General features: G+C 41.4%; 1 protein-coding gene across 5 annotated transcripts in view; it reads left to right on the top strand.

Annotated features, from left to right (window-relative positions):
• The window catches only part of Xpnpep3 (X-prolyl aminopeptidase 3), a 63,003-nt gene that overhangs the window by 18,386 nt on the left and 17,838 nt on the right, over positions 1-26,779 (top strand). For all 5 annotated transcript variants that reach the window (XM_008844818.3, XM_029569160.1, XM_008844820.3 and 2 more), the window contains 2 exons: positions 10,600-11,007; positions 13,971-14,173. In XM_008844818.3, coding sequence (XP_008843040.1) covers positions 10,600-11,007; positions 13,971-14,173 — 611 coding nt within the window. The remainder of the gene's footprint in view (positions 1-10,599; positions 11,008-13,970; positions 14,174-26,779) is intronic.

Genomic DNA, 26,779 nt, shown 5'->3' with positions numbered 1-26,779 from the left:
CATTACTTTGTATTAGTGTATACTCATAAAATTGTTTTAGAGAAGAATCTCAAGTGGGAGCACATTTCATGGGTTTTGAGGGATTCTCACACACTACCCTGATAGATACTTTCAGATCACTTATAAATCACACCTGGTAGAAATATATTAGACTAAAATTTTCTGTTCTGTTCTATAGTTGTTTTTTTAATATATTTTTATTTTATGTGTATGAGTATGTTGCCTGTGTGTATGTGTGTGCACCTGTGTCATGCAATGCCACGGGAGGTCAGAAGAGGGCTTCGGATTCCCCTGGAACTGGAGTTAAGGACAGTTCACAGCCACCATGTGGATGCTGGAAATCGAATCTGGGTCCTCTGCGAGAGCAGTCAGTGCTCTTAACCACTGAACCATCTCTCCAACCCCCTGTTCTGTAGTTTTTAAACTTAAGTTCAAGCCCTACTTTTTATTAATAATTTCAACAATATGTCCACTTTGTTTTTGTTTTGGCAGGGGATTGATTGGTTGGTTAGTTGGATGGGTGGGTGGGTGGGTTGGTTGGTTGGTTGGTTGGTTGGTTGGTTGGTTGGTTGGTTGGTTTGGTTTTTGAGACAGAATTTTTTCCTTGTAGCCCTGGCTGGCCTGGGACTCATGAATGCTTTTCCTAACGCAGCTTCCCAAGTACTGGAATTACAGGGATGTGGTGCCATGTTCAGCTCAACCTTTTTTTCTAAAATAATATTTTCTGGAGCTGGAGAGAAGGTTCTTAATGCTCTTGCAGAAGACCCAGCATAACCTTTAACTCCAGCTCCAAGTGATCCACCACATTGGGCCTCCTCCACAGGCACCTGTACTCATGTGTACTTACCACCCCCCAAACACACATAATTAAAAATAAAATAACTGAATTAGATTTTTTTTTCTTGGTCTCAGAGATCAGACCTAGGGTTTTTTGGGGATTTTTTGTTTGTTTGTTTTTTTGTCTTTCTGAGACAGGGTCTCCCTGTGTGAATACTACACAAATACTCTACCACTAAGCCACCATTTCCTCACCTCTAAATTCAGAATAAAGACTATATGGTCAGGGCTGGAGAGATGGCTCAGCGGTTAAGAGCACTGGCAATTCAAGGGGATCTGACAACTGCTTCTGGCCTCCACAGGTATTGCACAGCACACATGCACTTACATATATGGATCTCTGAGAGATCCATAGCCTGGTCTACATAGTGATTTCCAGGCTACCTGCAGCTGGGTCTCAAAAAGGCCAAAAAAAAAATTTTTTTTTCTTTTTTTTTTAAAGAAAGACTATGTTCTTTTTAGGTTTATAGATGAGTAAGCTATACTTTCAACCTATATGTCTAATTCATGCTGACTGTTTCAGTATACAGTTACACTGATAACCAGCATATAGGATTCTGTACATGGCTAGAGCAGAACTGTAGAAATTTTCTGTTTTATTTTAAATACTGAGGGGAAAACTATACAATCTTGAAATTAATGTTTCATGTGCTTTAAATACTGTACATTAAGTGACTGGTCTCTCTTTTTAACCTTTGTATATATTTCTCATAACTGATAACTTTTTCCTGTAACCCCAGCTGGCCTGGAACTTGCTATGTAGACAGGCTGGCCTCAGTCTCACAGCCATATGCCTGCCTCTGCCTCCTGAGTGCAGAGACTAAAGGTGTTTACCGCCATGCCCATATGTGCTAACTTTTGGGGAGTCAAAGAAAATCTGCTTGACACAAATCTGTTGGATACAAATCAGGAACCTTTTGTTTGTTTGTTTGTTTGTTTATTTGTTTGTTTTTGAGATAGTATCTCCCTGACTGACCTTGAGCTCCAGAGATCACTCTGCCTCTGCCTACCTAGTGCTGGGATTAAAGGTGTGCATCACCACGTCTGGCCAAATAATAACTTAAAATCCCTGATGGGACTGGAGAAATGGCTCAGCAGTCAAACACACTGACTGATCTTGCAGAGGACCCAGGTTCAATTTCCACCACCCATATGGTGGCTAAAACCTGTCTGTAACTCCAGTTTTAGGGGATCACATGCCCTCTTCTGACCTATGCACGCATTGCTCAGCATGGGTATACTTAATATGCAGGCAATACACTTATACACATAAAAATTAAAATAATAAATAAAAAAAATTAAAAACAATCAAAACCCTAAATAGTCACTTGAGACTCATTCACACTAAATGGGAAAACCAAAGACCCTATAAGACTTCTATGCATATAATGGTTTGGAAATGAATAGTGGTTATCCTTGTAAATTTTACTCTTCTGAAGTATCTGGCATTGGATTACCGGGATGACAACCTCTTAAGTATATTTTTCCTTTGGAAGAGTTTTGTTTTTTGTGTTGCGTTGTTTTTGTTTTTTATTTTATGTGTATGAGTTTATTGCCTGCATGTAGGTAAGTGCACCTGTGTCATGCAGTGCCCTCGGAGGTCAGAAGAGGCTGTCGGATCCTTGGGACTGGAGTTACGGACAGTTGTTAGCTTCCATGTGAGTGCTGGGATTCGAAACCCAGGTCTTCTGCAAGAACAACCAGTGTTCTTAACCGCTGAGCCATCTCTCCAGCCCTGAGCTGTTTTATTTTTATATAGATCAGGATGGCTTTGAACTTGCTATATAGCCTGAGAATAACCTTGACCTCCTAATCCTCCTACCTTCAAGTGCTGGGATTACAACCATGTACCACCATGCCTGGCTCTGTTGGTTTTAAGATAGCATCTCACTGTGTAGCCCAGGTTGACTTTGAAATGTTCCTTCTTCCCCATCCTCCTGAGTGCTAGTATCATGTATATGCTGCACCACACACCTGGGCAGTGTAGATTCTTTATTTGGGTAATAATTACTGCTAACACTTCCATAGTGTTTACTGTTCTAAGTATTTATTAACTTCCTTTTTCTCCTGATAACTTGTGAAGACAATGCTATTATTGTTTTATAAATAAGGAAGCAGAGGCTCTTCCCAAGTCACTCAGTACTTTGCTAAACTACAATTCCAACTCACCAAAAATCAGCCTCAGAGTCTATAGTTATTTTCTTCTCCTTCTCATGATAGTGCTGGGGAATCGACCCAGGGCCTCATGTGTGCTAGGCAAGCATTTAGCTACTGAGTTAGACTGCAGCCACACTCTCAACTACAAAGTGATGCATAATACCTATGTCAGATAATACTAATCTGGAAATTTTTTTTCTTTTTTTAAAGATTGATTTATTATATTATGTGTATGTGTCTGCTTAAGTGTAAGTATGGTGTACCACATGCATACAGCTGCCTAAGGAGACCAGAGGGCATAGACTCCTGAAATTGGAGCTAGAGGCAGTTGTGAGCTACCTTATGTGGGTACTAGGAACTGAACTTGGGTCCTCTGGAAGAACAACAAGGCTCTTAACTATTGAGTATTCTCTCTAGCCCCTTTAATAAGACCAGATCAGGCTCAATCAGGATAATATGGCTGCAGGCTTTTGGGGGGAGGGGGTCAGTCCTGATGATCAAACTCAGGGCTTTGCTCAAGCTTGGGAGACATTCTACACACCACTACATCTCCAGTCCAGAAAGAAATCTTAATATAAAAGTTTAAGAGAGTGAGCCCAGTGGATGGTCCACACTTAAGGACATTGTGGGACATAAATCATACTCTATAGGTCATATTATATATGTATATACACACACACACATACATATAGAGAGAGAGAGAGAGGGAGGGATTACTGGATTGAGGGGAGGTGCAGAGAGGGGAGTGGCTCTAAATGCCATCAAACTATATTGTATGAAAATTACAAAAACTAGGGCTGGAGAGGTGACTCAGTGGTTAAGAGCACTGACTGCTCTTACAGAGGACCCGGGTTCAATTCTAGCACCCACACAGCAGCTAACAACCATCTGTAACTCCAGTTCCAGAGGATCCAGCACCTTTCAACCTCCACAGGCATTGCATGACATGGGTGCACTTACACACATGCAGGCAATACACTCACACACATAAAATAAAAATATTAAGTAAAATGTTTTTTAAGAAAAAGAAACCTGTAAAAACTCAATTAAAAAAAGCAAAAAAAAAGGTTTAAAGAGTGATATATATTCTTTCATTAGGTGAAATTTACGTTCAGTGAGTTGCACAGATCTACAATTTAGTTAAGTTTGGGCAAAAATAACTACCAATAGAGGCTGGAGAGATGGCTCAATGGATAGAGCACTGACTACTCTTGCAGAGGACCCCGGTTCAACTCCTAGCACCCACATGGTGGCTAACAGCCATCCATAGCTCCAGTTCAGGGAATCTGGCACCCTCTTCTGCATGATATGGGTACACTTACATGCAGGCAATACACTCATACACATAAAATAAAAAATAATATATTTTTAAAAGGGAACCTAAAACTTCATCAATATATAGAGCATTTTCAAGCAGGATGCAAAGGCAGGAGGATCAATAGTTCAAGATTTTTAACTACACAGTCTGGGAGGCCAGCCTAGGCACTATGAAATTTAGGAGGGCTGGGGAGATGACTCAGTGAGTAAAGTACTTGTTGCATAGCATGAAAACCTGAGTTTGAGTTCCCAAAACATGCATAAGAGCCAGATGTTGTACTGCACATCTGTAATTCCAGTGTTCTACAGCAAGGTGGAAAACATAGGCCAGAGCCTCCTTGGAAGCTCATGGCCAGTTAGTCTGGTATACAGCAGTGAACAGGAGACCCTGTCTCAAGGTAGAAGGTGAAGACAAAACCTAAGGCTGTCCTCTTAACCTCCCCATGTGCACCATGGCTCACACTCTCAAACATATGAACACACACATGTTCCATGCACACCCACAAAAACAAAAATTTTAAAATACAAAACATGGGGCTGAAGAGATGGCTCAGCGGTTAAGAACACTGGTTGTTCTTACAGAAGACCCGGGTTCAAATCCCAGCACCCACATGGCAGCTAACAACTGTCTGTAACTCCAGTCCCAGGGGATCTGACAGCCTCTTCTGACCTCCAAGGGCATTGCACGACACGGGTACACTTACCTACAAGCAGGCGATACACGCATACACATAAAAATAATAAAATTAAAAAAAAAACGAAAACCTATCCATTTTTTTTAAAAAAATACAAAACATTTTTAGTGCTCCAGAAAGTTCTTCATCCTCCCTGTGATGAATCTCTGCTTTCACAGACAACAATTCATCTGGTTTCAAGATTATTTTGCCTGTTTATCTTGAGCTATAAGTGAATCATATGGTATGTACTCTTCCTGCCTGTCTTGTTTTGCTCAATATGTGCAAATGCAATCTACTTAGATTATCATTGTTATCTAATTTTTTTCAGAAAGGCCTGAAACACAAAGGAAACACAAAGTAGTTTCTTTCATTCTCTAACTGGTAATCAGTTCAGAACTACTTTGTATACAGTAAAAACAATAAGAAAAAACTGCCTAACATTAAACAATTCTTTTCAGAATCAGACCTTATTAAAACCTCAATCTGGTTTGTTTCAGGAAATAATTAAGCTACATACCTAAAAAGTGTGCATCTTTCCATCCATTTTCAGCCTTTACTGTGCTTTTCTCTCTGGGTTTTGCTTGGCTAACAAAACTTGAATAACTTCTTCTCTTAACAGTCCCAATCCTGGAGTCTCAGAATTGGTTGTGAGAGACCTCTTTTTGCAGAGTGTAGCTTAATGGCATCTAGGCTTCTGATTGGTTCACTAAAGTTGTTAGAATAGCCTCTCTGTCCTTGATTGATTCCACATGATAAAATGCTGTCTTTAATCCTTAATAATTTTCAGTTTGTCAGAGTGCCAAAATACCTACTCGGATAGCAGTTTTATCAGAAGAAATTCAGGTCAGATTGACTGTAATGGTTGAGTCTATGGTCAAAGGCCATTGCAACTGCCAGGTTTACTAACAGAGTGTAAAGCTCATTTCTCTGCCATACTTTGTGCCCTTCTGCCCCAATGAAAAGAAAGGTATCTTTCCTGGAGAAATTTTCTGTTGTGATGGAGTTACTGTATTACTTTAATACTTTGAGATTTTGGAAACTTGGAAGCATTTAGCTAATGATCACTCCATACTGTTGATAATTGCTAGACATGGGACAATATAGCCAGTGACTTAAGGACTTTTCATTCATATGAAATTCAATTTTATAAAGAAATGCTTTAAGTGGGGCTGGAGAGAGAACTCAGTTGTTAAGTGCTTACCATGCGAACATGAAGACTTGAGTTTAGATCTCAGCATCCACGTTTAAAAAAAAAAAAAGCCAGGTGTGCACCTGTAACCCCAGTCATAGAGAAGTAGAGACAGGAGGATCCTGAGGCTTAATGGTCAGCCAGTCTAGCCGAATAGATGAACTCCAGGTTTAGTGAAAGGCACTGTTTCAGAAAGTAAGAGGAAGAGCAAACAGGAACATCCTCAAATTAACCCCTGGCCTCCACATGTATGTGCACATAAGAAATGCTTTAAAGATTGTAAAAGATCCCTCTCAGAAGGTATTTCTTGACATGCTTTTTTTGTTTTTCATGTGTGTGTTTTCTTTTGAGAGAGGGTCTTGCTTTGTAACCCAGGAACTGTTTCTCTTTATTTCATAGATTATAGCTATGAAATAAGGCAAAGCAAATCTTGGGGAAAGAAACAAAGTAAAATAATGAAAAAGGAAAAGTCAGCACTGGGGTTGTAGTTCAGTTGGTAGAATGCTTGCCTAGCATATTCATGAGACCCTGGGTTCGATCCCTAATACCCTGTAATCCCAGTGATTAAGGGGTGGAGGCAGGAGGATCAGAAGTTCAAGGCCAGTCCAAGATACATGAAACAATATCTCAAAAAGCAAAAGATAATCTACCAGTTATAATCATTGTCTGCTTTTATGAAAGAGTATTTACTAGGCAAGCCATTTTCAGAACCTCTCCTGTTGTTACTCCTCCACTAAAGCTTGCTTGCTTGCCCTTTATAAGAAAGAAAGTGGTTGGGGAGCTTACTGCTTGAGTAAGTTAGGACATTTCCACTGTTAGGTAACAATGGCAGACTTAAATAGTTAACAGAGTTAAGCTATTCTTTAGCTCTGGTTTAAAGTTCAGTATTCTGCCCAAGAATTGTAGGAAACTTTTAGCAAGGTCAATCTCAAAAGAAAAAAAGAAATGTGGGTATGAGGGCTGGCGAGGTGGGTAGTATGTGGTTAAGAGCACATACTACTCTTGCAGAGGACCCAGTTCAGTTTCCAGCACTCACATCAGGCAGCTCACAACCACCAGTAACTCCCAACTCAAGAAGCTCTGACACCTCAGATTCCTTGGCCTCCTGCACTCACATGTACATATCCACATACAGGCACACACCATACGCATAATTTAAATTTTTTTTAATCTTTTTTTAAAAAAAATGTGAGTATGGGCTCTTTTTCTGCCCACTGTTGCTTTGATTGATTCAGACTTGCTTATAAAGCTGTAATTTTTTTCTTTTTTTTTTTTTTTTTGGTCTTTTTGAGACAGGATCTCCCCACTGGCCTGGAACTAGCTATGTAGAACAGGCTGCCTCCCAAGCGCTGGGATTAAAGGTGTGCGCCACCATGCCCGGCTATCTCTTTATTTATTGCCAATTTCATCATTAAAGTGAAAAAGGGTTTCTTTGTACATATTTCTTAATTTAAATAAAATTTTTTATTCATGGAGTGCAAAGTATTCCATGTTGTTAAAATTTGTTTTATACAAGTAGAAGTAGACCATTCCAAAGTAATCATAAATGAGTTAGTATGATAAACATGATTACTAAAAAAATTCAAAGGTCTGAGAGCTGGAGAGATGGCTCAGTGGTTAAGAGCGCCAGCTGTTCCTGCAGAGGCCCCGGGTTCATTTCTGAGTATCTGTATGTAACCGTAAATCCAGTTCTGAGGAATCCAGTGCCTCTTCTGACCTCTGTGGGCATTGCACACATGTAGTGTACACATGTATGGTGTACATACATGCAGGCAAAACAGTCATACACATAAAATAAAAATAAATGAAAAAAAAATTTTTTTAGCCCCAGCTAGTCTGGAACTCACTATGTAGACCAGGCTGGCCTCAAACTCACAGAGAGATTCACCTACCTCTGCCTCCCAAGTGCTGGAAGTGCACGCTTGGCTCAAAAAAATTTTTAATTTGAAGGTCTAAACCTGGTATGGTTGTACATGCCTTTAATCCCAGCCCTTAGAAGGCAGAGGCAGGTGGATAGCTGTGATATCCAGGCCAACCTGGTCTACAAAGCAAGTTCCAAGCCTGCTGGGGCTACTGGGAGACCTGTCTTCAAAACCAACAACAAAAAAAATTTAGAGCTGGACGTGGTGGCTTTTAATCCTAGCACTTGGAAAGCAGAGGCAGGCGAATCTCTTGAGTTTGAGGCCAGCCTGGTCCACATAGTGAGGTCCAGGCCATCTGGGTCTCTATCTCAAAAAAGACAAAAAAATCAAAGATCTTTCTTTGATACAGCAGTTTCTGAGAACTATCCTATGAGCAGGGGTAAGGCAGTAGCTACATAGGACATAAAATTATGAGGATATAAATACAAAGATGTTTACGATAGCAGAAAAAAAGCTGAAAGCAGTATAAATGCCTACCAGTATGGAGATTGCCCAGTAAGATTTGGCGCATCCACCCCAATAAATGTTACAGAGACATCCAGAAAAATGAACTGAAGCCTTACCAGAAGACTTGCAGAGAGGGATATTCGTTGGTTTTGTTAGAAAAGCAAGATACAGGAAAAATTGTGTGTTTGGAGGCCAGAGGTCAACTTTAGGTGTCTTCCTTCTACTCTCCACCTTATTTTTTGAGACAGTCTTTCACTGAACCTAGAGCTTGCTGATTCAGCTAGACTGGATGGCCAGCAAGTCTCTAGGATCTTCCAATCTGCCTGTCCAGCATTGGGATTATAGACATGCACCAACATGTCCATCTTTTTTCATAGAGTCTGAGGATCAAAACTCAGGTTCTCCTACTTTCATTTTTCTGGCACAGCCATCTCTCCAGCCCCAGTGTCTTGTTTTTGTAAACTAGTAGTGATCATAAGAAATACGTACGCATTTTTTAAATATTTATTATTTTTTATTTTATGTGTATGCGTGTATTGCCTGCATATAGGTAAGTACACCCGTGTCATTCGGTGCCCGTGGAGAACAGAAGGGAGACCCTGTTTCAAAAAGACCAAAAAAAAACTTTTTTTTTAAATAAAATAAATAAAAAAAGTAAATCTTTAAAAAAAAAAAAAAAGAAGAATTCAGAGGAGGAAATTTGTCGTGGGTCTTGAAATTAAGGAAAACTTTTCATCATTTAACTATTGTGGCCAAAACTACATATCATTTAACAAATCAAGTGACCACTATACTCCATTTTCTGAGTGTATTGCCTGCATGTAAGTGCACCTGTGTCATGCAGTACCCTTGGAGGTCAGAAGAGGTCATCAGATCCCCTGGAATTGGAGTTATGGACAGTTGTTAGCGCCATGATGGTGCTGGAATTCGAACCCAAGTCTTCTGCAAGAGCAGCCAGTGGTCTTCACTGCTGAGCCATCTCTCCAGCCCCCCATTTACTTTTTTTTTAATATTTTATTTATTATTTTTATTTTATGTGTATGCGTGTATTGCTACACGTAGGTGAGTACACCCGTGTCATGCAATGCCCACAGAGGACAGAAGAGACTGTCAGATCCCCTGGAACTAGAGTTACAGACAGTTGTTAGCTGCCATGTGGATGCTGGGATTTGAACCCCAGGTCTTCTGCAAGAACAGTCAGTGTTCTTAACCGCTGAGCCATCTCTCCAGCCACTCCTTCCCCCCATTTACTTGTCCTTGTGAAGCTTGCATTTTTTTAGGGAAGTTGTATAGAGATACTATATTGAATATTCAAAATATTCTGATCCAGGGAAACTTTGATTATATGCCTAGCATGCCTTCCACATAATACTCAATAAACATTTAATTAGGTGGATAAAAGAATGAACAAGATCTTATGGGGCCGCAATTCCAGTTTTTCGTGTGTGTTCACATTTAACTACAATTTTTTTTTTAATATTATTTACTTGTATGTGTGCCTGCTTGTCTGTGTGTGCACCACATATACACAGGTGCCTGCAGAGGACAGAAGAGGGCACCACATATACACAGGTGCCTGCAGAGGACAGAAGAGGGCATCAGAACTCCTGGAACTAGAGTTACAGGTGGTTGTGAGCCACCTGATGTGGGTGTCAGGAACCCAACCTGGGTCCACAATTCCCTGTATGCTATTAAATTTACAATAAACTAAAGAAATGAACTTAGGGGGCTGGAGAGATGGCTCAGCGGTTAAGAACACTGACTGTCCTTGCAGAAGACTTGGGTTCGAATCCCAGCACCCACATGGTGCTAACAACTGTAACTCCAGTTCTAGGGGATCCCACGCCCTCTTCTCTCCTCCAAGGGCCTTGTACGACACAGTGCGCTTACCTACATGCAGGCAGTGCACATATACACATAAAATAAAAATGATAAAAATATTTTGTAAAGGAAATGAATTTGAATGTCTCCATCTAATACAAAGGGACTTTAAGTGCTCTGGCAGAACAACCATTCAAAGCATCACTTAGTTGGTTTTTCTTACTGTTTCTAGGGGAAGTGACACCAGGATTATCTCAGGTGGAATATGCACTTCGAAGACACAAGCTCATGGATCTGATCCACAAGGAAACACAAGGACACACTGGAACAGATCACACGGTGGTTGTGCTCTCCAACCCTACGTACTATATGACCAATGATATCCCCTACCCTTTCCATCAGGACAACAATTTCCTGTACTTGTGTGGATTCCAAGAGCCTGACAGCATTCTGGTGCTTCAGAGCCTCTCTGGGAAGCAGTTACCTTCTCATAAAGCCATGCTTTTTGTGCCCCGGAGAGACCCTGCTAGAGAACTGTGGGATGGCCCTCGATCTGGCACAGACGGAGCAGTAGCTCTTACTGGAGTGGATGAAGCCTACACACTCGAAGAATTTCAGCACCTTGTACCCAAACTGAAAGGTAACAAGAGCAGAAGTGAACTTGCAGGCCAAGCTGGGATTTGGACCTTCCTTGCCCATTCCTTGCTAATTTTCTAAAATAATTATTGTACTAGTATTTCTGTGAGCATCCTGAAAAGAGGCATGTCTTTTACTTTTTTTAAAAAAAAAAAAAAAAGGTGCTGTTGCTGGGTATGGTGGCAGTCACCTGTAATCCCAACACTCAGGGAGTCCAAGACAGGAAGATCTCTGAAAGTTTATGATCACCTAAGCTATATGATGAGACATGTCTGGGGCAAGGGCTAGGGGAATCCACATGAATACAGAGACAAAAGCATTTTCTTGGGGCTCAAAAGATGGCTCAGCAGTTAGGAGCCCTGGCTCAGCAGTTAGGAGTACTGGCTGCTCTTGCAAAGGACCCAGATTTGGTTCCCAGCACCCACGTGACAGCTCACAACCATCTGTAACTCCAGTTCCAGGGGATCCAACACCCTCTTCTGCCCTCTACTGGTATGCATGTGGTACACTTACAAACATGCGGACAAAACACTCATACACATAAAATGAATCCAAAAAAGCCTTTTCTTTCTGGCGTTTTGAATTCTTAATGAGCTGCTGCCTGTCATCTTTGACAGTCAAAATTTCATTAACCCTAAAGAGTTAGATACATCAGATGTGATTCTCAAAAGGATTTCTTATTCACTAGCCTTTTTTAAATCCACTATTCATTAAAGTTTATTTTATTTATTATTATTAATGTGGGGAGACACATGCCCCACAACGTGTGTATAGAGATCAAAGACAACTTTGTGGTGTGGCTTCTCTTTCTACCTTTATAGGGGATCTTGGATAATGCTTTGTAAGCAAGCACGTTTACCCACTGAACTATCTCACAGCCCCTATACACTATACTTAATGTTAGTAGTTTACTACATAAAAGTACTAGACACTGTAAAATACTAGTAATCTGCAATAAATTTATTTACATGTTTTAAAAAGTGTGCTGGGGCTCCAACCTAATGGTATATCACTTGCCTAGCATGTGCCAGGACCCAAGGCTGAGTTTTGATTTCATACACTGTAAACAAGTAATATTGTTTAATTTTTTTTAAATTGCAACAGCCAGGCATGGTAGCATACTCCATTAATCCCAGCTCTGAGGAGGCATAGAGAGTTCTAGGGCAGCCAAAGCTAATAGTGAGACCCTATCTTTAAAAAAAGTTGCAACAAATATCTATTGTAATTAAGGTAAGTGTTCCCATGCAGTGTACATTTAACATCATTTTTATTTTAAAATATTTAATCTGTAACATCATAATGTATACGCAGTTAAAGATTCCTGAATTATTTCCCTTCCCCTGTCCCAAATACTTTTAATCATATAAGATGTGCAGCCCGGGACTGAGTTTATATGAGCCAAGATGGCTCAGCGGTTAAGAACACTTGCTGTACTTCCAGAGGATTCAGTTTTGATGACCAGTACCCACACAGTGGCCAATACTGTTTGTAACTCCAGTTCCAGGGGATCCAGCACCCTCTTCTGTCCTCCACAGACTTTACATGACACAGGTGCACTTACATACATGCAGGCAAAACACTCATACACATTAAATAAAAATAATAAATAAAGCCAGGCGTGGTGGTGCACGCCTGTAATCCCAAGACTGGGAGGCAGAGGCAGGTGGATCTCTGAATTCAAGGCCATCCTGGTCTACAACAAATAAAATATTTTTTGAAAAAAGATGTACAACCCTGCAGATTTAATTACGAATGTCATTCATAACCCACTGCTAGAAAAAACAATCATATATGTCCATGTGTTAAATGGTGTGCATCATTTTCATAACAAGCCTTTATATCATAATCTCAGGGAGAAATAGACCATTTTCTTAAACCTTTAAAGTTAAAAAGGTGAATTATGGGCCAGGTGTGGTGGTGCATGCCTTTAATCCCAGCAGAGGCTGGAATCTCTGTGAGTTCGAGGCCAGCCTGGTCTCCATGGTGAATCCAGGACAGCTGGGGCTCACAGGGAGACCCTATCTCAAAAAGACCAAAAAAAAAAAAAGGTGAATTATGACTGATTCAACAAAATAGACAGTAATCATTCCAAAAATGAGAGATCCACCTTGTGTTGGCGCTGACTGCTTTATGAGGCAGTAGAATCCTGTGATCACTAAGTCATTAGCTGAGCACTTTGCCCTTTTTACCTACACTAATTCAACAGTGCCTTCAGATCAGCACTGGTGATGAAGAACAGTTGTTCAATTGTTACTTTAATAATTAATAAATAACAAAATCAAAACTTAAAGCCTTAGTGCCAGCTATCATCTTTATAAAGAACACTGACATTTTGTAGAAAGCTGTATATCCCAGAATATCCTGCCATTTTCAGAGAATGACCTTTCCAGTGATTTCTGTCATGCTCATCAGCTGCTTCAGCCTTGAGAAAGTACTACTCAGTGCTTCAGGATTCCACATAGCAGATTTTACAGTTTCTTCTGGTTCGAGTCACAATGACAGTTGATATTCCTTGTTATGTTGCTAGGCCGTTTATGTTTGTGTTTCATTTTGGTTTGGGATGTCTTGTGCAGCTTGCAGTGCTAGGGAAAGGAGTCGGGGCCACATGCTAGGCAAGTACTCCACCACTGAGCTACAGTCCAGTTTTGGCGCTGGGATTCTTTTTTCTTGATTTTTCAAGTTAGAGTCTCATGTAGCCTAGGTCAACTTTGAACTCGTTGTGCAGCTGAGAATGACTTTAAATGCCTGGTCCTCCTGCTTCTGCCTCCCAAGTGTGGGATTTCAGGCATGCACCATCACACCCAGCCCAGCGTTAGCTTTATTTTATTTATTTTTTATTTTATTTTATATTGCTGGTTAAAACTAGAGACTGAACCCAGGCCCTTATAAGTGCTAAGCATGCATTCTACTCCTGAGTGTACCCCAGCCTCTGTTAGTTTTAAACTTATTTTTTGACTTCCCACTAAGCTGAGACGAACATGGTTTGGTATGACTGGATGAAGCCTCCCCATGCCCAGCTTCACTCCAACTACATGCAGCATCTGACTGAGGCCAAAGCCAGGAGCAAGAACAAGGTTCGGGCTGTCCAACAGCTGATACAGCGTCTCCGACTGGTCAAATCTCCTGCAGAAATTAAGAGAATGCAGATTGCTGGGAAGCTGACATCAGAGGTATGGCTGCTATCGAAAAATTTTTGCCAACTCAAAAAATCACAAGTTCTTAACTGTTGAGTAGGCCCCTTAAAGCCATATGCCTATTGTAGTAATCACAGAGATACCATCAACTCGGGACTTTCAGCTTTCATTACATAGGCATATGATGTAAAGCTCTCCAGAGGTCTTGTTAAATAAACATTATATGCAGCCAGGCATGGTGGCACACGCCTTTAATTCCAGCACTTGGGAGGCAGAGGCAGAAGCAGGAGGATCTCTGTGAGTTCGAGGTCAGCCTGATCTACATAGTTCTAGGCCAGCTGGGGCTACAGCAAGACCCTGTCTCAAAGACAAATCAATATACATATATACATACATACATACCCTGTCTCAAGGCATTAATAAATAAGTAGCATCATATCTATGTTACAAGTACTAACAAACTGATACAAATGCCTTATTTTTTTTAAAAAAAAAGCTTATTATGTATAACATAAATGAGCCATATTATTTTACCTTTTTGGTTGTTTTGAGACAGTCTCCCTATATAGCTCAGGCTGATCTCAAACTCTCAGTATCCTGGCTCAGCCTCCCAAGTGTTGGGATTACAGGTGTGAGCCACCATGCCCGCACTTATTAGTCACTAAATGTCTAGTTCAGTGGTGTCAGCTACATCTTGCTGTTGTGCAGTCATAACCACCTACCCAGAGCTTCTTATCCCACCCTGAACACTGTACCCACTGAACAGTAACTCCCAATCTCTCCTCCGTTAGCCCCAGTAAGTAGAGTATTTTTATGTCCTTTTATATCTGGCTTATTTAGATTAACATCATTAAGGCTCAGAATTCGGTCCTTTATGAGGCTGAACAGTACTCCATTGTATGTATATACCATATTTATCCACCCACCCACTGATGGACCTCTGTGAATAATGATGCTATGAACCTGATAATACAGATACCTCTTCAAGGTCCTTTAAATTTCCTTTTAGTATATACCCAGAAGTGGAATTACTGGATCACGTGGCCTAATTTTTCAAGAAACTGTCGTACTGTTTTCCATGGCAACTTATCCGTTTTACATTCCCATTTGAGTTTCTCCATGTCCTTACAAATAGTTCTATTTTGTATTTTCATCCTAATGAGTATGAAGTGGCATCTCATTGTGGGGTCTTTTGGTTTGGTTGGTTGGTTTTTTTTTTTTTTTCTTTTTGAGACAGGGTCTCCTTGTAGCCCCAGCTGTAGACCAGGCTGGCCTTGAACTCACAGAGATCCACCTGCCTCTGCCTCCCAAGTGCTGGGATTAAAGGCAGCGCCACCACGCTCGGCTTCATTGTGGTTTTTAAAATCAGTGTGTTCCATGTCTTATCTTCACCAAGGTCAGTGCCATGTAAGAACTTTAGCAAATCAGCTCTAGCCAATTCCAGACTTGCTAGAACTGGCTCTCATAAAACAGCCTATGCCCCATTGGACCTGCTATTAATCCTTTTGCTTCCCTTATTTACAATTATTTGTTCTTGGGGCTAGAGAGATAGCTTAGTGGTAAAGAGCATTGACTGCTCTTACAGAGGATGCAGGTTGGGTTCCCAGCACCCACATGATGGGCAACAACCATCCTAAATTCCAGGGGATATGATTTCCTCTTCTGGCCTCCACAGGCATTGCATGGTACAGATACACTTACAAATATGCAGACAAAATACTCAATAAAAATAAATAAATCAAAATTCATTTTTAGAAAAGATTATTTGGGACTGGAGAGGTTGCTCAGTGGTTGAGAGCACTGGCTGCTCTTGCAGAAGACCTGGGTTTGGTTCCTGTCACCCTCATGAAGCTAATAACCATCCATAACTCAAGTTCCAGGGGATCCAACACCCTCTTCTGACCTCTGTGGGCATTGCACAACCCAGGTACACTTACACAAACATGGGCAATACACTCATACACATAAAATAATAATAATAAAATTTGGGAGGGGGGCTCTTTTTAAGACAGGGTCTCCCTGTAACCCCAGCTGGCCTGGAACTCACTATGTGGACCAGGCCGGCCTTGAACTCGCAGAGATCTACCTGCCTCTGCCATGTGCACTGGTAGTATAGTGGTGAGCATAGCTACCTTCCACCTGCCTTTGCCTCCCAAGTGTTGGGATTAAAGGTGTGCACTACCATACCTGGCTCAGATTATTTGTTCTTAATGGATATACCTGCTTAGTTATTAAGAACCATAGTTAACAGCAGAGGTAGGTGGATCTCTGTGAGTTCAAGGCCAGCCTGGTCTACATAGTGAGTTCTAGGCCAGCTGGGGCTACAGGGAAACCCTGTCTCAAAAAGACCAAAAAAGAAAAAAAGCACCGTAGTTAATCCATCAGTCAAGTTCAAAAATTAATCAAGCTAATTCTCCATAGGGATAACATCCTGAGAGGGCTTCAGTTCAGTCTCTCTATGTGTTAGATCATCAGCATCAGTATTCCAAATTTTATAAGTTTATATTAATTTTCCCTGTGACTCCTACATTATACAAGATAGCAATACCATTAGGATTCTAGGTCAAACAAAATTGTGATGTAATTATCTGACCCCTCCCAACACATTATCTACCATAAATAACATTTAGTAATTTAAGTGATGCTTAACATTTCTCTAAGGTGTATAGATTAAGTTGATATCTCTTTGTTATTTCATGATTCAAATAACTTCTTTTCAAGGTTACCTGATTTGAGAGGTGTTGGTTCCCAGTAAAAAGGGCCCCAGTACCCCCCAAACTACATTATAAGAAAAGAATGGCACAGAATTGTAGTATAAAGCTATTAAAGATCACTTTGACAGGTTGGGTACTTCAGTGGACGTTCCCATAGACTGCTGGGTCCATATATCCATCCTGCATCCTATGCGTTTTTCCCATGAGAATCTCTGGCTGTTCTAAAAGCTGTCCTTCCCTTGGATACCTCAGGCTCCGTTCACATTAGATCTCTTACGGGGCTGGAGAGATGGTTCAGCAGTTGGGAACAATGGCTACTCTTGCAGAAGACCTGGGTACAGTTCCCGGGACCCACACAGCAGATGTTCCAGAAGATCTGGTGCCCTCTTCTGGCCACTGCAGGCATTGCGTGGCATTGGTGTACTACATACATTCAGGCAAAATACTCATACACATAAAATAAAAATAAATAAAATGTAAAATAGAGACCTGTTACCAGGTGTGGTGGCTCATGCCTTTAATCCCAGCACTTGGGAGGCAGAGGCAAGTGGATCTCTTGAGTTCGAGGCCAGCTGGGGCTATAAGGAGACCCTCTCTCAAAAAGATGCACACACACCCCACCGCCAAATAAAAGAGGTCTGTTATGTAGCATATGTTAACATGCAAGTTGGTTCCCATTGCTTAGTTGGTTGGAGCATGTTCTTAGTGTATGCTCTAGTTGTAAGACTCATTTTCTTAGTGCTCTGCCATGGTTTCAGGCAGCTTCCACTTTGGTCCTTGCTCATCGAATAGGATGTCTTCAGCACACTGATGTTAGTTCTATGGATGTATCTTCGCTTACCAAAACAAATCTGGAACCAGGTGTGGTGCCATATACCTTAATCCCAGTGCTCAGGCAGACCTCTCAGCCTAGTCTACATAGCAAGTTCTGGACCAGCTGAGGCTACAGGGAGACCCTGTCTCCAAAACAAAGACCAAAATCAAAAAGCAAATACGGCCAGGTGTGCTGATATACGTCACACTTGGGAAGTGGAGGCAAGAGGATCAAGGAGTTCAGGGTTAATTAGCCTCAACTGCATAGTGAGTTCAAGGCCAACCTGGGCTACAGGAGAAACCTGTCTCAAAAAAATAAACTGGGCATTGTGTCATATGCCTTTAATTCCAGCACTTGAGAAGTAGAGACAGGTAGAGCACTGAACTTGAGGCCAGCCTGATGTACACAGCACGTTCCAGGCCAGCTAGAGCTACAGGGAGACCCCGTCTCAAAAAAGAAACAAAAGCCTGAACTGAGTATGGTGGCACTAGTGAGCCTAGTAGATGAGGCTATCTTGGAGGAATAAGACCTCATCTTTTATTTTTTTTCTTTTAATTTATTTTGTGCATATGGCTAGAGTAATAGCAGTTACTGTGCAATCAGGAGGACTGCAGTCCAGATACCAGCACTCACATGACAAGCCAGGCGTCTCCCAAACCAGCTCTAAGGGATCTGATACACTCTTCTGACCTCCACACAAGCTCAGGCACACATGCATGCACACATACTACACTACAAGTAAATAAACCTCTTTAAAAAAAAAAAAAAGGCAGGCATGATGGCATACTCCTTTAATCCCAGCACTTGGGAAACAAAGGCAGACGTATCTCTGTGACTTTAAGGCCAGCCTGGTCTACATAGTTCGAGGCCAGCTGGGGCTACAGGGAGACCCTGCCTCAAAAAGATCCCCCCCCCAAAGAAAAAAAGGAGGGAGGGAAGAAAAATCTACCTGTCCAGTTACTTCTAGCACAGCTGGATGCTCTCTCATTTGAATGAGACGTGTTGAGTCCTCCAAGCTTAGGTCATGGGAGTGACAGTCACATTGAAATGGACTGCTTTACACGTATCACAACCTGTGCTCTGACCATCCACTGTGTTTTCTGAAGCATCCAGAATGTAGCCTGCCAAGTCACACCTACTTGTTCTTTTCCTTTGTCAATAGCCATGTCGTCTGATTGTTCTGTCTCTTTATGTTCATCGCAATAACTAAACATGTAGCTCTTTACAATGCTCTGAGAGAGGATAGAGCAGTAGATAAACTGCCATCACATTTTGGCACCTTTTAGAAACCTGTTAACTATCACAGTTCATCTACATTATTCTGTATTTTTCAGGCACTCCCACAAGTTGCTTCCCAATATAGATCCATTCTAAGAAACAAAACAAAAGGCATAGCATTATTCCATGTAGCCAGAAACAAGGCTCCCACCTCTCCTCTTTTAAAGTGATGTTAGCTTGATGGTTCTCCAGCTCTCCTTTAGGACTTCAGAAAAGGATGAAAGCCAGGCATGTGGCTCATGCCTTTAATCCCAGCACTTGGGAGGCAAAAGTAGGCAGGTCTCTGAATTTCAAGTGAGCTGTGGCTAAATAGTAGGACCCTGTTTCAAAAATAATGAAACAGAAAAGATTTTGTAAGTCCTTCACCCCAAAGGACGTCTGAATTTTTAATCTTTTGTACCTAAAGCATCTCCTGAATTTTTGTAGCACCTGGTGATTTGCTCTTTTTGCCGCAGCAAAGGAGCATTTCTTCCATTTATTAGTTTTATTTTTATTGCCTTTATGTATTTTAATTAACATTTATTTATGGGGGGGCAGTACACTTAACCACAGAGCACATGTGGAGATCAAAGGACAACTAGCAAGATTCAATTCTCTTCTTCCCCATGTGAGTTCTGGGATCAAGCTCAAGTCCTCAGGCTTGGTGGCAAGCACCTTCACCCACTGAGCCATCTCATCAGCCCTTATTGTCTAGACTTAGCTTGGAAGACAGGGTTTATGCATGTATTTTCAACCTCAATGACAGCATCTCAAAAAAAAAGTGCTGTTTATTTGAGAATAGCAGCACCTTACAATAGGAATAAACACACCATGGTTAAACTGTTTGTTCAAAGAGGCGACAGCAGGAGACATTTGTAAAGACCAAAAATAGGGTCATATAACATACTCTGCTGGAATAGTGCTTGGTTCCAAGAGTGGATAATAAGGGTGGTAACCAGTCTGAGATCGGGCACACAAACTGTTGTGGAAGTATTTTTTTGTTTTTGTTTTTTGTTTTTGAGACAGGGTCTCCCTGTAGACCAGGCTGGCCTCACAGAGATCTGCCTGCTTCTGCTGGGATTAAAGGCATGAGCCACCATGCCCAGCTTGTGGAAGTATTTTTTAAGGTTGCAGTAGCCTTTGAAAGGTGCTGATTCTGATAGCCTTGTGGTGACTGTTATCACGCAGTCATACATGAGAGCTCTTGCTTGATAAGCTCCCAGCTTTTTTCTGTTTTTATCTATTTTTCTGTGTACATGCCACAGCATATGTGTGGAAGTAAGGGGTAATTCTGCTTCTCTCCTTCTGCTTTTATATGAGATCGCCAGGCTCGCTTGGTAAGCAAGCAGCTTTACCACTGAGCTATCTCAACAGCCCTTATTTAATTTTTTTGTTAGAATTGACTCAAACAACTCCATTCAGTTCTAATCACTTTCATACTATGCAGAGAAATGATTACTACTGTCAAACTTATTTATCATTAATTTTAGCCCAAAGTTTTTTCCCCTGAAGTAGACTTCTGGTTTCACTGCAGAGGTACCCTACTTCCTGTCATCAGGAAGGACAGATTGGTTACTTACAGGAAAAAAAAAAAAAAAATGGAACTATACTGTCAGCAACCAGGGTGATTTTATTAACACCTTGTGCTTTGGTGGGGCCCAGTGGGAGATGTCACTGCTGAGCCTGTTGCTACTGACAGTTCTTTCAGTAATTTCCTAGGCCTTGGTTGCCATTTCATGAGATCAACTTAGCTCTTAAACTTGCTGCTTCCAGTCACCTTCAGTCTCTTAACATAAGGTTTCTGTGTCAGTCATTTCTAGAAAGCAGGTCCCTCCATAGGAGATCCTTGTCCAGTTATTTATGATCCACGTCCACTTTTATACCAATTGCAAGTCTATTGGCAGTGTCCCAAGTCAGTGATTCATCCAAATAATAGAGTTTTTATTCATGTCTAGTTCCTTGTTATCAGCTACAAATGCGACATGTATTTCAGCTCAGTTGGCCAACTTGTTCTTCACTTCTTCCATGAGGCTTTTATCAAAACTCTTGGGACACTAGGAACAGTCAAGGAGCTAAGGAACAAGGGAAAGGCTGTGGGGCAGGGAAAGCAAGTTTAGGATTAGAATGTGGATGATTTTAGTGTGCTTTGGACTATAGAGAAGGTGCCTGGTTTTTCAGTACCTGGTCTGGGAGTGATTTAGGGTCAGAGTTAGTATGCTAAAATGCAGGAGCCTGAGAAATGAAGTTGAGGGTGGGGTAGGGAAAGGGTAATGGATTTGCATTTGGGTTGTTTGACTATTAAAGGCACATTTGTAGGCAAGTGGTTGCTAGTCTAGGAACTAGCTTAACCCTGGAAGAGCAGGCCTCCACAGACAGTGAGCTCCAGATGCCAGAGAATCACAAAAATAAAAAATATAGTTAATAGACCAGTCATGTTAGACCTGGGTCCCTCCTCACCAGACTGTGGCAATACACATGAGAATTTACATACTCTTTAAATATTCAACAAAAGTGATTGCTGGGAATTGAGCCCAGAACCTCATAGTTCCAAAGCATGGACTCTTCCTTTGAACCATACCCTTGGGCCATTGGAGATATTCTTTCTTAAGGCAATTCTGTAAGTGTATTTGGAAATAGAAGTTGCTGCAGACTCTCTGATGATTGATAATGAGAAAGATGTCTTGGGTGACACCTTTATCTTCACTGAATAGTCTGCATTTTATCAGGAACTGCTAGGCTCTTGGAGGTTTGTTTTTCAGGAGTCCCTATAGTCTACTGTCAGGCTCCTGAATCATAAATCTTCCACATGGTATGAATGTTAATATACCTACATCTGAATATTCTTACTTAGGCCAGTAACTGACTTTCCTCTGGGTATTCAATATTGTTTCATACTTATAGTTTGGTTGGCTTAGTTAATTCTAAAGGCTTCCATTCTGCATAGCTATTAAGAACTGGAAGGTCAGTATATTACTGATCTTTTCATATTACCTCATGGGGATGGAATTTCCCTTCAGATGTTATATCCATATCAGTCATACATTCAGGTAAGGGACATACCCCACAGTATCCTTTTTTGTGATTCAATTTAATCTTTAACTAAATTTAAATTTTTTTTTGTCTTTTTTTGAGACAGGGTCTCCCAGTAGCCCCAGCTGTCCTGGAACTCACTATGTAGACCAGGCTGGCCTTGAACTCACAGAGATCTGCCAGCCTCTGCCTCCCGAGTGCTGGGATTAAAGGCATGCGCCACCATACCCGGCTCTTATTTAATATTTTTATTTTATGTGTATGAGTGTAAGTAAGTGCACTGTGTTGTGCAATGCCCACGAAGGACAGAAGAGGCTGTCAGATCCCTTGGAACTGGAGTTACAGACAGTTGTTAGCTGTCATTTGGGTGCTGGGATTTGAATCTGGGTCTTCTTCAAGAACAACCAGTGTTCTTAATCACTGAACCATCTCTCCAGCCCCAGGTTTTAATTTTTATTCCTTTTGCAGCAGTACTTCCGTGGCCTTGAATTACTTTGGTCATTCCTAAGGGACTCAGTAGCAGCCCCGGGCATCACTGTCCACCTGCATCCTCAAGAACTAAAAGGATTTGTTCCCCACCTCCAGGCCTTTTCACTCACACATTTGGAAGGAGTCTTGAGTTCCTTGCCAGGGGTTGAGTCAAGAGACCCTGACCTTCAGTGTTTTCTCCTTCAATTTCTATTTTAATATTTAAAGCCAATATTTTGGCATCTGATGATAGACACTCATTGAAATCCTTTTCTTTGTAAATTCCTTTAAGCTCAGCAAATACTGAGTATCTGCCCTGGAATTGTTGTAGTCTGAAGAGCTGAGATGAACATGATTGCTCAGACCTAGAATTGCCAGATCATGTGATAATTCTGTGATAAATTTTGTTGTTTTTGTAATAGGATTTCTATACTCCAGGCTAACCTTAAACTCATGGTGATCTTTCTGTCTCAACGTCCCAAGATTACAGGTGTGAGCCATTGTTCCTGATTTAGGGTTAAATTTTTCTGAAACTGCCACACTGTTCTCCACAGCAGTTAGTTTATTTTTATTGTTGTGCTGCAGATGGACCATAATTGTTTTAGATACTAATCCCATCTCACATTTGCAAATGACTTCTCTCATTCTTTGGGTAAACTTTTTTTCCCTGTTGATAGTTTTTTGTTTTTTTTTTTTAAATTTTTGAGAGATCCGCTTGTCTCTACCTCCCAAGTGCTGGGATTAAAGGTGTGTGCCACCATGCCTGGCCCACAGTACACATTGACAGAGGAGCTGCAGGAGTATTGCCCATTTTGAGGCATTGGATGGGGTGGTCATTTGTTTTCATGCTTGGTTTTGAGATAAGGTCTCAAGGTTGACCTTGAACTCACAGTCATCCTGCCTCAGCCAAGTGCTGGCATTATAGGCATGGACCACCATGCCTGGTTCATCTCTAGGTATATATGGTGGAACCTTCCTTTAATGATCTTGATAAACAGTGAATCAGGATGAGCAAACACATAGCTTGCCCAGCTCATAACTCTCTTAAGCTAGACATGTCACTTGTTGATCTAACACTTTCAAGAAAGTTTTTTTAATTTATTTTTGTTTTCTGTGTATGAGTATATTGTGTGAATGTAAGTGCACCTGTGTCATGCAGGCCAGAAGAGGGTGTTGGATCTCCTGGAACTGGAGTTACAGATGGTTGTTAGCCACCATGTGGGTTCTGGGAATCAAACCCAGGTCCTCTGCAAGAGCAGCCAGTGCTCTTAACCACTGAGCCAGCTTCAGTTCCTACATGGAGGCTTAACAGCTATCTATAACCCCAGTTCCAGAGGGATCTGATGCCCTTTTCTGGCCTCTACAGGCACTGCATAACATGGGTACATTTACATACATGCAGGCAAAACGCTCATCCACATAAAATTAAAAAATTAACAAGTGCTGGGATTAAAGGCATGTGCCACTATGCCTGGCTAAAACTATTTTAAAAGGAAATTTGTAAGTACTGTGCAGATGTGGAGAAATTAAAACCCTTGTGCTTTGTTAGGGGTGATTCGAGGTAGTTGTGCCAAAAGGTATAAACAAGAAGCATGTGGTATGACGTACCCGTAATCCCAGCTGAGACAGAAAAATTTCAAGTTTGAGGCAAGTCTAGGGTTTCATAGCAAGACTGTGTCTCAAAAAACAAGCCAGTGTGCCATCAGTGGGAGTATGGATAAACAAAACGTGATATGTACACTGGAATACTAGTCAGCCAGGGAAAAGCGGGAAGCTGATGTAGAAGAACCTTGAAACCTTGAAAACATTGTGACATAAGTGAAAGGGCAGATACCAGAGTTCATGGTTTGTGTGATTCCGTTTGTATCACACCAGCTCAGTCCATAGAGACAAAAGGAAGATCCAAAGGTCCCCAGGGCTGTGAGGAGAAAAGGAACAGTACACCTCCCTCTTCTAAAGCCGGGCACCCTGATAGTGCAGTTAGAGAGCAAGCAGTTGTCTTTTGTCTTTTTGAGACTGGGTTTCCTTGTAGTCCCAGCTGGTCTGGAACTCTTGAAATACTTTTGTTTGTTTGTTTCTTTGGTTTTTGCTTTTTTTTTGGTCTTTTTGAGACAGGGTCTCCCTGTAGCCCCAGCTGTCCTGGAACTCACTTTGTAGACCAGGCTGGCTTTAAATTCAGAGATCCTCCTGCCTCTGCCTCCGGAGTGCTGGGATTAAAGTCATGTACCACCAAACCTGATTTGAGAAATACTTTTTTTTTTTAAAGATATCTTGCTGTGTTGCCTAAGCTGGTCTTAAGCTCCTGAACTTGAGTAATCCTCCTGCCTTTGCCTCCCAGTGCTGAGATTACAGATTGTTCATTCAGCAGGCATTTTACTGGACAACTGATATGTGCTAGGTCTAAGAATACAATAATGAGCAAGGAGGCTGAGCCTGTGTCACTGCCCTCAGCCTGTGTTCTAATTGATGCGGAGTCCTCTGGAACTAAGTACTCTGAAAAAAAATTAAGCAGTGCAGAGGATAAAGTGTGATGAACAGTGCTAATTTGGAGAGTGGGGTCAGGTGAGGCCTCGCTGAGGAGAAACATCTGAGGAAAGCCTGGAATGAGGAGGGGACCAACAGATCGGCATTCCCACTGAAGCACCACTTCTTTCCAGTCTGGTCTTTCCATTATCCACACTGAGAAACACTATTTCAAAATGTTCCTGGAGTACTGCATCTGCTCTCAGGCCATGACTCCAGTGACTTGAGAAAACTGCCGCTGGTATCACAGAGTCATACTCGTTTGAAACATTGTTTCTATCCATCAGACATTAAGAGTCATGTAGCTCACAAGGTTTTTCCTTTCACATTGGCTGCTGGGAAACTGAAGTACATATGTGGCCCACTTAAAATAGCCATAGTGGTCCTGAAGATCTTTATGGTTTGGTTAGTTGTTTGTTTGGTCTTTTTGAGACAGGGCCTCCCTGTAGCCCCAGCTGACCTAGAACTCACTTTGTAGACCAGGCTTGCCTGTCTCTGCCTCCTAAAGGCCTGTGCCACCACACCTGGCTGGTCTTTATGGTTTGTATTATTATTTTGAGCTCTGTTCTTTCCATGCCTTGTCTGTTTTTAACTCTAAATTTAGGATATCATGTCATGTTTTAAGTATCTATATATGCTCATCAAAATCTTTTCTAGAGCTCTACAGGTGTAGCTCAGGGGTAGAGCACTTGCCTAGTATTTGTGGGTCCCTGCTTTAATCCTCAGTACCACCAAAACCAACTCTTTTTTTTTTTTTTTTTAATTTTATGTGTATGAGTGTATTGCCTGCATGTATGTCGTGCAATGCCGCGGAAGTCAGAAGAGGGCTTTGGATTCCCCTGGAACTGGAGTTAAGGACAGTTGTAGCTGCCATGTGGGTGCTGGGAATCGAGCCCGGGTCCTCTGCAAGAGCAGTCAGTGCTCTTAACCACGGAGCCATCTCACCAGCCCCTAAATCTTTTTTTTTTTTTTAAGCAGATATTTAAACATATACTATGGAACAAGCGCTACGCTGAATTATTTACATATATTAATTCATTATATAATCACTGTAAAAAATAGCAAGCTAGATCTAGGACTTGTAGTCTTCTCTACAATTCTCTAAAGATTCTGATGGAAAAGAGAAGTTGGTTCACATATCGTGAGAATACTTCTTTTCTGGTAAGATCCTCTGTTTCTTTTTTATTTTTTAATTTTTTATTTATTTATTTTTTGGTCTTTTTGAGACAGGGTCTCGCTGAGGCCCAGGCTATCCTGGAACTCACTATGTAGACCAGGCTGGCCTTGAACTCACAGAGATCCACCTGCCTCTGCCACCCGAGTGCTGGGATCATACGCCTGGCTATTTTTTTTTTTTTTTTAATGGGGCTTTTGGCTACTCTTAACATTCCCATCTTCTGAAGAGATAACCCTAAAATCTTTTAAGGATTAGATAAAAGCTCCCAAGTATTTGCAACATTTTTGGCCTCTAAAAACAGAAACGCACGGGACTGGAGAGAAGGCTCAGTGCATAAGAACAATGTGCTTGCAGAAGACCTGGGTTCAAATCTCAACACCCACATGGCAGCTAACAACTGTCCATAACTCCAGTTCTAGGGGATCTGACAGCCTCTTCTCTCCTCCTCAGGCATTGCATGACATGGGTGTACTTACCTATATGCAGGGAATATACACATAAAAATAATAGATAATTTTTTTTTTAATAGAAATGCAGCCAGGCGTGGTGGCACATGCCTGTAGTCCCAGCACTTGGGAGGCAGAGGCAGGCGGGTCTCTGTGAGTTCAAGGCCAGCCTGGTCTACATAGTGAGTTCCAGGACAGCTGGGGCTACAGGAA

The sequence above is a fragment of the Nannospalax galili genome, unplaced genomic scaffold (assembly GCF_000622305.1).
Source record: "Nannospalax galili isolate Female #2095 unplaced genomic scaffold, S.galili_v1.0 scaffold180, whole genome shotgun sequence".
Lineage (NCBI taxonomy): Eukaryota > Metazoa > Chordata > Mammalia > Rodentia > Spalacidae > Nannospalax > Nannospalax galili.
This window is presented reverse-complemented; position numbering and strand designations above follow the sequence as displayed.